At 62.6% G+C, this 12,741-nt stretch overlaps 1 protein-coding gene across 2 annotated transcripts; it reads left to right on the forward strand.

The window, feature by feature from the left end:
- Positions 1–358: 358 nt before the first annotated feature.
- Positions 359–11,876, forward strand: GTPBP6 (GTP binding protein 6 (putative)). Of its 2 annotated transcripts, XM_060002816.1 has the most exons (10): positions 359–722; positions 5,303–5,440; positions 5,995–6,065; positions 6,193–6,323; positions 6,650–6,720; positions 7,863–8,021; positions 9,437–9,645; positions 10,564–10,712; positions 11,031–11,183; positions 11,481–11,876. In XM_060002816.1, exons 1-10 carry the CDS (start codon positions 359–361, stop codon positions 11,602–11,604), a joined length of 1,569 nt encoding a protein of 522 aa, XP_059858799.1. In that variant the 3' UTR covers positions 11,605–11,876. The 2 variants fall into 2 exon arrangements, with proteins under 2 accessions (XP_059858799.1, XP_059858801.1); XM_060002818.1 differs by lacking the exon at positions 359–722 and having other exon boundaries at positions 5,313–5,440; positions 6,566–6,720.
- Positions 11,877–12,741: the final 865 nt, after the last annotated feature.

Raw genomic sequence — 12,741 nt, forward strand, 5'->3', positions numbered from 1 at the left:
GGATCCACCAAGGCAGAGTTCGGGGTTCCGGAGGACGGGACTGATCCCCAGGACCGCACCCCGACCCTGCGCAGAGGCCTGAGCGGGGTGCGGGGAGGTGGCGAGCGTGGGGGAGCGCCCACTGGGTTGGGTGCCCGGTCTGGCCCTGCTCCGGCACTACGTGCCTTGGGAAGCCGCCTAGAGCATCCGCAGCAGAGAGAAACGTGTGCCCAGGCTGCGGTGTCCCAGACCGGCCTCCCGGCCCGGACCGCGCGCACCAATCAGGCGGCGGCGAGCACGTGACCCGGACGGCCAATGGGCAGCCTGCACGGGAGCACGCCCCTGAGGCCCCGCCCTGTTGCGTAGGAGCGCTTGCGGTATGTGGGCCGTGCGAGCCGCCGTCCGCCCGGGGTCCTGGCTCTTTCGCGTGGCTCGCGGCTGCGGGGCTCCGAGGGCCGCGCCGCCGCTGTCGCCCTGCCCGGAGCGTGCGCTCGCCGCCTTCCGAGGGGGCCTGGGGTGCCCGGAGGGGCGAGGGGGTGGGGGGCGGGGACCACGTGCAGATGGCCGGAGAAGTCGGACTGGAGGAAAGGAGGGTGAGGAGGAACCAGAAGCTGCGGAGGAGGAGGAAGAGGAGGAGGAGGAGCTGCTGAGGAGGGACCCTTTGCTGCCGGCGGGGACCCAGCGCGTGTGCTTGGTTCACCCTGACGTCAAGTGGGGGCCCGGGAAGCCGCCGGGGACCCGAGGTGACCGTGACTGTGGCCGCGGAGTGATGGGGGGGAGAGCCGTGAAGAGCGCCGAGTCCCGGAACTTAAAGGGCGGGGACGCCGGGGGCGGGTTTCGAGGTCTGGCGCTCTGGGCTGAGCTGCCGAAGGGCGGGGCTTCTGAATGGGCGGGCCGAAGGGGCGTGGTTTTGGGGGGCGTGGCTCTGAGGGCTGGAGCCCTTATGGCGTGGCTTCTGGGAGCGGGACTCCGAGAGCTGGACTGCCCCCACCCGACCCGCTCCCGGCAGCCGCACCCCTGCAGCGGGCCTGGAAATCCTAATTCTAGGCTGGGGCGCCTTCCCGCGTGCACATAGCGGGTCCGGGGCCCCTTCCCCTTTCGGACGCGCCCCAGGTTGTCGCTCGGCCCTTCTGCCCCGCGCAGCCTCCCCATCTGTAAAGGAAGAGAATCCAACAACTAACGCCGGTTGGCACGGGGTGTGTCGCTCAGCTTTAAGCCCTTGTTGACCCGCTTTCACTGTGTAACGCTGAGTACTACGCCCGAAGGTTGTGCACAAGCGTGTTCACACGCCCTTTGTAGCAGAAACCGTGAACCCGGCTGAGCCCCTGAGACGCCTGGGACCTGCCTCCATGGCCCTCGGGCATCAGCAACCCCACTGTACCCGCCCCGGTCGTGCTGGGAGGACCGCAAACACGCCGGGCAGGAGCCCGCCGCCTGACCTGAGTGCTGTGTTCAGAACCCAGCAGGAAGGCGGACGGACGGGGGCGGGGACGGGGCCGTCTCACCAGGGTGGTCCTGGATGGCCTGGGGAGACGGACCCCACGGATGAATAGGGACAGTGTCCAGGGTTAGGGCTCCTGAGGGAGCACGTCCTGGGCCCTCCTGGGACCGCTGCCCCTCGCCTGTTTAGGGGCTGTCAGAGCCAAGTCACTGCAGTGGTGCAGCCATGCAAGGAGTCAGGTCATCACAGGTACTCTGGGTTGAGCAGAGCAGTGACGCGATTGCGGGTTGAGGGGTGGCATTCTCCTTATTCCTTTACTCCTCTTAGACCTTTATTGAGATACAGTTAGCAGAGCATAAGATTAACCACTTTGAAGGGTACCACTCAGGGGCAACTAGGACGTTCACAGTCTTGTGCAGCCACCACCTCTGTCTGGTTCCACAACATTCTCATCTCCCCGGAAGGAGACCCTGTACCCTCAGTAGTAGGCCTCCCCCTTGCTTCTCCCCCACCCAACCCCCGGCAAGCAGGAGTCGGCCTTCTGTCCCCGTGGATTTGCCTGTCCTGGACATTTCATGTGCGTGATATGTGGCCTTCCGTGTCTGGCTTCTCTCACTGAGCACCATGTTTCTGAGGCGTACATATGTTGTAGCCTGTGTCAGTGCTTCGTTCCTTTTCTTTCTTAAAAACTTGTTTTTAGGGTGATTTTAGTTTCACAGCAAAATTGGGGGGAACGTAGGGAGACTTTTCACATATACTCGCTGCCCTCACCAACGGATGGCCTCTGCCGTTTTCAGCATCCCCACCAGACGGTGAATTTGTTATAACTGACGAGCCTATGTTGACATAACATCGTCACCCCCAGTCCACGGTTTACGTTGATTAGGGTTCACTCCTGGTCTTGTACATTCTGTGGGTTTGGGCACATGTACGATGACGTGTATCCACCATTATAGCATCATACAGAGTCGTTTCACTGCCCTAAAAATCCTCTGTGCCCCACGCATTCATCCCTCCCTCCCCGTCTTAAACCCCGGACAAACACTGGGCCTTTCACTGTCTCCATTGTTGTGCCTTTTCCAGAGTGTCATAGACTTGGAACCACACAGTGTGTAGCCTTTTCTCACTGGCTTCTTTCGCTTAGTCATATGCATTTAAGGTTCCTCCATGTGTTTTCATGGCCTGACAGCTCATTTCATCTTAGCACTGAATAACATTGTATTGTCTGGATGGACCACAGTTTGTTTATCTAGTCATGTACTAAAGGACACCTTTGTTGCTTCCGTTTTGACAATTACGAATAAAGCTGCTATAAACGTCGATGTGCAGGTTTTTGTGTGGATGTAAGTTTTCACATCCTTTGGGCAAATGCCAAGGAGTATGATTGCCGGATTGTATGGTAAGACTGTGTTTAGCTTTATGAGAAGCTGCCAGAGCATCTTCCGAAGTGGCCGTACCATTTTGCTTCCCTCCCAGCAGCGAGTGGGAGGGGTGCTGCACACGCTTGTCAGCATTTCGTGTTGGCAGGATTGTGGATTTTGGCTCTTCTGATAGGTGTGTGGTGGTGTCTCATTGCTGTTTTAGTCTGCATTTCCCTGATGACGGAGGATGTGGGCCATCTTGTCCCATGTTCGTTTGCCATCTGTATATCTTTTTGGTGAGGTGTCTGTTGCGGTGTCTGGCCCATTGTTTGGTGGGTTGTTTTCTTATTGCTGAACTTTGAGAATTGTTTCTATACTTTGGATACCAGCGCTTACGGGTGTGTTTTTGCACATATTTTCTCCCAGGTCTGTGGCTTAACTTCTCAGTCCGCTGATGACGTCATTTGCAGAGCAGACATTTTTAATTTCCCATGTTGTCATATGCTTGAACTCCAGGATCCTTCCTCTGCCAGGTCCAGTCTACCAGCAGGCCCACGTGAGGCGGTCGTCATTTCTGCCAGAGCGCTTGTGATCTCTAGCAGTTCTTTTTGGTTCTTTCTTGGGATTTCCATCTCTCTGCTTGCCTTGCTGTCCGTTCTTGCATGCTGTCTACTACATCCATTAGAGCTCTTGGCATGGTAATCATAGTTGTTTTAAATTCCTGGCTCAGTAAGTCCAACCCCTGCCACGTCTGGTTCTGATGCTCGCTCTGTCTCTTCGGATTGCCTTTTGGTGCGCCTGGTAATTTTTTTTGATAGCTAGACGTGATGCACAAGGTGAAAGGAACTGCTGTAAATAGACCTTAGTGGTGAGGGGCTGACGTGTGGGGGAGGGGAAGCCTTCTGTGGTCCTGGGATCAGGGTTCGGTCTCTTATGGTGCCTGTGCCCCTGGGCTGTGACCCGCACTAGTGCTTCTCCGCTTCCGTCCCCACCGAATCCTAACCCTGGCCTTCAGGGTGGGGTTGCGGGGTGCCAGACCCCCAGGCAGGCAGCTGTGCAGCGCAGCAGGAGGGAGGCCGCTGGCACCCGCGCAGGCTCTCACCACGGAGCTGGGGCTGTGGCCCCTGCGATCAGGAGAGACAGCACCTGCAGGGATTACTGCTGGGTCAGACCTGGAGTTGAAGGACGGAGGTCAGGCGTGACCAAGCACCTGCTGACCTGAGCGACCAGCAGGTGCAGGAGGTGGGACAAGCTGGCGGGCCCATGGGGCGTCACACCCAAGAAGACCACCTCCCCTTGGCCTAGAGAATGGGGGACCCCGCCCCCCATGTCCCAGAAGATGGGGCCCCCGCACAGCCCAGAGGATGAGGACCACGGTCCAGAGAAGGGGGGGACCCTGATCTGTGGCCTCAGACCCTGCCTGGCCCCTACTCCCCAGCCTCTGGCCTGTGTCCTGGCTGTGCCCTGAGGAGGGTCAGGTGACCCCAGAGACAGCAGCACCCAGGTGTCCGGGGAGTGGGGACAGCGAAGCAGCGGTGCCACAGAGGGGCCACGGCTCTGAGATTCTGTGCAAGGGTGGCCTCCCAGGGGGCGGGGGCACAGGCGCGGGATGGGGGGCCGGCCTCCCATGGGGCTTGGGGTACACGCTCCACATCTCACAGAACATGCCCAGGGCCCCGCAGAGCTGTCCTCCAGGCCACCGCCCCTCCAGACCTGAGTCAGCCCCGTCCACCCTGTCCGGCCCAGCCCCGGGACACGTTGGCATCACTGCCCATCTGCCTGCTGTCCTTCAGGGGAGAGTCTCGGCTATCCCATGCCCCCTTCCTGCTCGGGAAGGACCGTCAGGAGGAGAGCCTAGGGCGGGGCGGCCCCCGACAGCCCTCCATCCACGGCCTGTGCCCTTGGTGTCCTGGGCTCCTGCCCTGGCTGGGCCCTGCCTCTCCCGACACAGACACACACATAGACACACAGACACACAGACACACACACACACACACACACACACACATACACATACACACACACACACACACACACACACACACACACACACACACACACCCTCACCGTTCACGGCCGGGGCCCTGGGTGGGCGCTTCCTTTCTTGGGCCAGGCTCGGCAAGGGCCCCATCCCGCAGGCAGGGCGGCAGGTTTCATGGGCCCTTGGGAGCCTCACAGGGGATGCTATCCAGTGGGTCACAAGGGACCATGAGTCCCCACGGGGCAGACGTCCCAGATTCCAACACGGGGCGTGGGGGCATCCCCGCGTCCCTGCTCGGCTCAGGGCACTGCTCCCCTTCCCGGTCCTGTGTCCACCCCTTCTGACCATCTACCCAGAAGAACAGAGCTGCATTTCGAGCAAACGCTGATTGGGTCGCTTTCTCGGGACCGTTGTGTAGGCAGCAAGCAGGAAGCCGTCCCAGCCTGGGGCACGTGGCCCAGGCCCCTGGGCAGGGCTGGACACGGCCCGGGGCTGACCCAGCCGTAAATGACCCTCGCGCTGGCCTGTCTCTCCCCAAAGCTGAGTGGCAGGTGGCGGAGGCACAGGCGCTGGTGCACACGCTGGATGGCTGGTCGGTGGTGGACACGGTGGTGGTGCCCACCAAAACGCCAGACAGGAAGCTCGTCTTCGGCAGAGGGACCTTGGAGCGCCTGACAGGTGAGTCCAGCACACGTGTCCCCGTCACCCTCCCAGAAACAAAGCAAGCATGGCCGTCCCTCTGGGCCTCACAGGAACTTGGATCAGATGGCAAAAGCCACCACGCCCGTGTCAGAATTCAAACGAGGCCCCAGGACACAGGCGGGACCTTTGAGAGTCGGGCGCACGCCAGCCCTGCGCCCCAGCCCAGCCCACCCCCCTCCCCAGTGCCCTGCGGAGGGGATCCTGCGTGTGACCCCTGCCCTCCATGGACCGCAACGTCCCCGTCCCACAGCCATGTCTAGCTCACAGCTCAGAGCGGGAGACATGCCAAGGGGGGCGCTCACCGCCCATCTGTGTCTAACGGGCACTCAGTCCCCACGGGGTCACGGGACCCCCCATGTGTGTGAGATCTACTCCCCTGAAGATGGACCCGGTCCGGTCCTTCCCGACCCACACTTGACAAATACTGTGCTCAGAGACTCGGGGTGTCCGGCGAACATGGCCAAAGTGCAGGGTCCTCAGACAGACACCATGGGCGTGCAGACCTCTGAGAGGCCAACCTCTTTTCCTAGAGAAAATCAGAGGGTCCCCGGAAATCACCGCCGTCTTCCTGAATGTGGAGAGGATGGCTGCACCCACCAAGGTACCTCAGAAGCTCGCTGTTTCCCGCCCACGGCGGCTGAGCGAGTGGGTTAGTGTCCCCGTGAGAACACAGGTCTCCACGGGCCTGGGGTCACCACAGGTCCCCTCCCTCGCGCTCCATCTTCTAGAAAGAACTGGAAGCCGCCTGGGGTGTGCAGGTGTTCGACCGATTCACGGTGGTTCTTCATATTTTCCGCTGCAACGCCCGCACCAAGGAGGCCCGGCTACAGGTGGCGCTGGCCGAGCTCCCCCTGCTCAGGTACCTCCAGAGCCCGGGCTCGGGGCAGATGGAACCCTCCTTGGACCCCTTCTTGCTTTTCCATACCTCGACTGTTGCCAGGGTGGTGAGGGTGGAATGTGGCCAGTGGGGACGTGTCCAAGCAACCCACCTACTAGGGCACGTGGCCCACTGGAGTGCCACCCAGCAAGGGGCCCTCTGTCGCCTCCCGTGAAGGCCCACACGGCGGGGAGGCCCCCAGCGAGCCTGTTCTTCCTGTCTAGATGCCCACTCCCCACCCAGGGCTCTGTCCCAGCCTCCCACGGGCACATGCTTCCGTCTCCTGAGCCGACCCATTTCCACGCCAGGTCCCACCTGAAAAACAACGTTGCCCACCTGGGTGGACGAGGACGGGACTCTCGCCACATCATGGGGTCAGGTACCGTGTCTGACGTCTTGTCACCGGGAGCTCAGAAGGGGGGCGTGTCGTGGCCACCACCCCTACAAAGGGGACGACGTTCCTCAGAGGTCCTGATGGGGCCTCGTCCATGGTCACAGTCAAAGGGAGGGTATCAAGGTGTTTCCCTGGTGCGGCCGTAACGAAGGACCACGAACTGGTGCCTTAAAACCACAGACATTCATCCTCCCCGAATCCTGCAGACCAGATCAAGGAGTTATAAGGGCTGGTTCCTTCTGGAGGCTCCAGGGGAGGGTCCTTCCCGCCCCTTCCAGCTTCTGAGGGCTCCGGGCGTCCCTGGGCTTGGGGCCGCGTCCCTCCCATCTCTGCCTCCGTCTTCACGGGGCTTCTCCTCTGTGTCTGTGTCTCTCCTCTTCTGTGTCTTAGAAGGACCCTGTCATTGGATGTAGGGCCACCCTCCTCCAGGAGGACCTCAGCTCAGACCCTTCACTGCGTCACATCTGCAGAGACCTTTTGTCCAAATAAGGTCCTGTTCTGAGGTCAAGGTGTCCCAGGGCCGCACTCCCTCCAGAGGCTCCAGGGGAGGGTCCTTCCCATCTCTTCCAGGTTCTGGGGGCTCCAGGCGTCCCTGGGCTTGTGGCCGCGTCCCTCCCGTCTCTGCCTCCATCTTCACAGGGCTTCTCCTCTGTGTCTGGGTCTCTCCTCTTCTGTCTCTTAGAAGGACCCTGTCATTGTAGGGCCACCCTCCTCCAGGGGACCTCATCTCAGACCCTTCACTGCATCACATCTGCAGAGACTCTGTTTCTTAATAAGGCCCCATCTGTAGGTCCTGGGGGTCAGGGTGTGGACACATCTTTGGGGCACCACTCAGCCCACTGTGGGTATCATGGGGGCCCTTCTGAGGCTCTCCCTTTGGCCTCTTCCTCCTGGGTAAAGGGGAGCCCAGGAGACCTCAGAGGGCAGAAGTGCAAGGCCACCTCGCGCCGGGCAGAGCTGTCTCAGAACAGAAGGTGTTGGGGCCAAGTGTACAGGGGAGCAGGCTGGGTGGGGGAGGGGGGGTCCCTGCAGCCCCACGCGTGAGCCTGTCCACATCCCCCGCAGGCACCCCGTGGCTCTTGCCCCTTTTGCGTCTGCTCCTGACTCACCATCTCGGGTGTTTCTAGGAGAGTCTTTCATGCAGATGCAAGAGCGCCTCCTGAAAGATAAGGAAGCGAAGATTCGAAAGGCCCTGGACAGACTCCGCCGGAAGAGGCTTCTCCTGGGGCAGCAGCGGAGGCGGCGGGAGTTCCCTGTGGTCTCCGTGGTTGGATACACGAACTGCGGTGAGAAGTGGGCCCTCCCCGGGGCCGGGCAGGTGTACGCTAGGGGGACCCACTTGCCGACCCAGTGAGACTGAGTATTCACGGAGGGCTAGCCCGCAGTGAGAAGGGCTGCACTCGGGCCCCGTCCCGGGGTGGCCCCCCGTGTGACTGCCGTGGGCTGACGCCCCTCTTAGTGGATGTCCTCCAGACTCTGAGAACGAGGAAGTAGTGACAGTTTTAAGTCCGTTGAGAGTGGACAGGGTCTTGCAGGGATCAGAGTGGTTCAGATGTTGCCAAGGAAAACTTCACAGTCTGTCCTCAGCTTTGTCTGCACGAGCACATCAAGGGGACTCCACGTGGGGAACAAAGAGTAGGGCGTCCTTTAGGGTCACAGGTGCCCTGAGATAAGTGGAAAGCACCCAGTTCCCTCCACTGTGGGGATTCAGTCCACAACACTTGCTGGGCTCCCCTGAGGCCCGGCCCCGCCACATGCTCGGGAAGCACCGCCGTGACGGGCCCGTCCCTTTATCAGGCGCTCACGGTCTGCGTCCAGAGGAGGGAGGGAATGTCCCATAAACGTGCACAGGAAGCTGTGGGGTGGGTGTCCAGGCTTGAAAAGTCGTAAATGTCTACAGGTAAGATCACCCGTGTCAGGAAATCCCAACTGCCCCTCCTGGCTGCATCCCCAGAGGGTGCCGTGTCCTCCGCTAACTGTCACAGGATCCAGTGAGTGTTGGCTTGATCCCGACTCTCACTGACCGGGAGTTCGGGGTCCTGCACTGAGCAGGGGCGTCCAGGCCGAGCCCCGCCATCCAGTTACTCGACGGCAGGACCCCTCACCACCTCCTGGTGGGCCATCGGCGGGACTTACAGGCGTAGCCAGGGGTTTCCCTGGGCTGGACGGTTACTGCTGCTGCCCCTGAACCTGGGCTCGGTGGAGAAAGTGTCCACGTTGTCAGGAAAGGCTGTGGAGGAGGGTGTTCTAGGACCCCCTCAGGTACACACAGCACTGTCTACACCCTCACTACCTCTCTGCACACACTGCACCCCCCTACTCCACCATTCCCTCGTCTACCCGGACACCACACCACAGCTCGGTTACTCCACGGGACCATCCCTCCGCCTGTTTGGACGCCTGCCCACCTCACATGCACGTCACCACTGTCTTTGTCTACGCCGTCTCTCCCGTCTACACCAGCACTCTTGCCCTGGCCCTGGTCCACTTTACCCTGAAGGCTAGACAGTGGCAGCTGAGTCGTTGCACAGCCCGCACAGCGTCCCATGGGTCCTGTGGAGAGTTCCGAGTGCACAGACCTCCTGCCCCTGCCCATCCTCCAGCGCCCTGTGATCAGTGTGGGGCAGCCCCGAGGTCCACAGTGGTCGGTGGGGGACCGGAGGGGTCTGAGACGCATGGTCCCCTTGTGCCCGACGTGCAGGAAAGACCACGTTGATCAAGGCCCTGACAGGGGACGCCGCCATCCAGCCCCGGGACCAGCTGTTTGCCACGCTGGACGTCACAGCCCACGCGGGGTGGCTGCCCTCCCGGCTGACTGTCATCTACATGGACACCATTGGCTTCCTCTCTCAGCTGCCCCACAGCCTGGTCGAGTCCTTCTCGGCCACCCTGGAGGACGTGGGCCATTCGGTGAGTGTGGAGGGCCAGGTCGCCTCAAATACCCACCAACAGGAGGCAGGTCCCCTCATCCCAACATCACGGGCCTGGGTCCCCTCATCACAACATCACGAGCCTGGGTCCACTCATCACAACATCACGGGACAGGGTCCCCTCATCACAGCATCCCAGGGCAGGGTCCCCTCATCACTGCATCACGGGGCAGGGTCCCCTCATCACAGCATCCCAGGGCAGGGTCCCCTCATCACAGCATCCCAGGGCAGGGTCCCCTCATCACAGCATCCCAGGGCAGGGTCCCCTCATTGCAGCATCCCGGGGCAGGGTCCCCACATCGCAGCATCACGGGGCAGGGTCCCCTCATCACAGCATCACGGGACAGGGTCCCCTCAACACAGCATCACGGGCCTGGGTCCCCTCATCCCAACATCTTGGGGCAGGGTCCCCTCATCACAGCATCACGGGACAGGGTCCCCTCATCACAGCATCACGGGACAGGGTCCCCTCATCACAGCATCCCGGGGCAGGGTCCCCTCATCGTGAGCTTGGTTTCACAGAACAGTGGAGCGGCCCGGAGCCTCGAGCACAGCACCCGCCGGGTGGGGGGTTGGTGACGGGGCAAGTGGCCGCACGCAGGCGTAGGGCCAGCACCTGCGGGGCGGGGACACGAGGCGGCCCCTCAGTCCGGGTGCACCTGGAGCGGCAGCCTGGCCCGGAACGAGGGGCACTGGGGGGCTCCGTGCACGGCAGAGCGGCTCTGTGGCCTCAGGTCCCACCTGCCCCCTTGGGGCACAAGCCTCCGTGGGGCGGCCGCACCCACCTCCCACGGAGAGCGGTGCGCAGCCCCCATCGTGGACCTGGCGGGTCCTCCCGAGCGGGGCCAGGCACCGCTGGCCCCGAGCTCTCCGACTGCCCGGCCCCTCTGGTCCTCAGGATCTGATCGTCCACGTGCGAGACGTGAGCCACCCCGAGACAGAGCTGCAGAAGGCCAGCGTCCTGTCGGCCCTGCGGACCCTGCAGCTGCCGCGCCCGCTGCTGGACTGCATGGTGGAAGTGCCCAACAAGGTGGACCTGGTGCCCGGGTGAGCGCCTGCCGCCCCACCGCCGCCGGACCCCTCGCGCTGGCGACCAGGGCGCACGCGGGTCTCCCGCCGGCGGGGCGGCCGCCTCCCCGCTCCTGCTTTCAGGCGTGCCCTGACACGCCTACTGCCGCTCGAGCGGCGCGCTTGGACCCGCCACCCCGCGGGCCCGGATTGCACCCCAGACCCACGCACGTCCTTCCTCTCACCTTCCGGCGGGGCCGCGTCCTCGCCCGGCACAATCTGAGCCCGTCACGGCTGGGCCTGCGGGCGGGGTCCCCGCTCCGGCCCCCCTCGCTGAGCCGTCGGCCGCCCCTACAGGTACATACCCGCCGAACCCGGTGCGGTGGCCGTGTCAGCGCTCCTGGGGCTCGGGCTGGAAGAGCTGAAAGCCAGGCTGGAGGAAGCAGTTCTGAAAGCCACGGGCAGACGGGTCCTCACGCTGCGAGTGGGGCTGGCGGGGCCGCAGCTGAGGTGCGTCGGGCCGGCCCGGCGGGGGGTGGGGTGGCGGGGGTCCCACCAGTCGCTGCGCGGGGCAGGGCCCTGGGCCTGGGCAGGGAAGGCGGCGCCAGGTGGGGTCCGGGTACGACTCGGGGGCAGCCGCATCCCCCGCAGCCGGTCTGGCTGCTCAGGCGGTGAGCAGGTGCCCGGCCGCTTACCCGCAGGCCGGGGCCGTGGGCGATGCCACCCGCCGAGAAGCGGGACGCCTCGCTGGGGGCTTCGGGGCTCTGTCGGGGCCGCCCGTTACCACCAAACGCGTCTTCCTCCCAGCTGGCTGCATCAGGAGGCCACGGTGCAGGCGGTGGACGTGAGGCCTGAGGCCGGGGTGGCCGATGTCAAGATCATCATAAGCGAGTCAGCTTACGGCAGGTTCAGGAAGCTCTTTCCAGGTTGAAAGGAAGTCCAAGGGTGGGGATGCTCCCCGAGGATTGGGGGGGGGCTCCCCGGGGGCCGGGGGGCTGCAACGTTCCCGCCTCAGAGAGAAGCGGGCTCCCTGCGTGGGCCCTACACCCCCGTGAGCCTGGCGGGAGGGCCGGTGGGGCTGGGAGCTGGCGTCGATGGTGGCGCTCCGAGTGGTTCCGGTTGACCGTCGGGCGTCTGGAGAGCTGACGTCCCGTCCAGGGTGCTGAGCCGTGAGACAGTAAAAGCTTTGCGTGTGTTCGTGAACCAGCCTTTCCGGTTCTTCCCTGCCGGCCGCCCGGCAGAAGCCCTGCGAACGCTGGCCGTGAAGGAGGCAGGTCCGGCTTCCCCGTCTGCTCTGCGTCCACGTGTTCACGGCTGCCAGTCCTCGCCCTTTCCCACGGTAGCGTCAGGGGTGTAATTAAAATGTCTCCCGACAGCCCAGCAAGCAGGAAGAATCTCCCCGTGTACTGGGCCAGGCGGCCGGGACCACCCATCACACACCCGTTAGTTGTCTTTACCCAAAGGAAAAAATACAACTTTGGGCATCTTGTCGACAAGCAGGGAATCACATCCTGGGGCCAAACTCCCTCAGGGTTAGGCAGGACCCCCTTCCCGATGTTCACTTTGCAGAGGCTCCAGGGCCCCCAGACAGACGTTCCCGGGATGCAAACAGGCCGGGGGTCCAGCTTAAAGAGAGTCACACACATCTCAGGGAGACGGGACGCTATGCTGCAGGTTTTCTAAAGGGAAAGCGAATGAGAAGGGCGCTCCCTTGCCCTTTTGGCACCAGGAAAGGATTTTTTTTCCTTACCTCTGTATTCAGCGTTATAGGGCTGTTTCCTGAGTTGTCGCAGGCTTTCAGCTCAGCTGGAAAAAGTCTCTGCGCTTCTCCTAAGCGTGTGGATGCAGGGTGTCCGTGTGAGCTTTCCGTGTTTTCTGAGACTCAGTTGTGCACACGCGGCTCTACAGGCTCCCCAGCTCAGTCCTTGGTGCGCCCAGGCCCTCCACGCCTGCTTCTGTAACTGCCATTCTGTGGAGTTTCCGCCTGGGGCAGTGTGGCAGGCGGAATCCTGTCCTCTACAACGTCCACGTCCTAATTCCAGAGAGAATCCCCGCCCTCGAGGCCCCC

Source organism: Delphinus delphis, chromosome X (genome assembly GCF_949987515.2).
Source record: "Delphinus delphis chromosome X, mDelDel1.2, whole genome shotgun sequence".
Taxonomy (NCBI): Eukaryota; Metazoa; Chordata; class Mammalia; order Artiodactyla; family Delphinidae; genus Delphinus; species Delphinus delphis.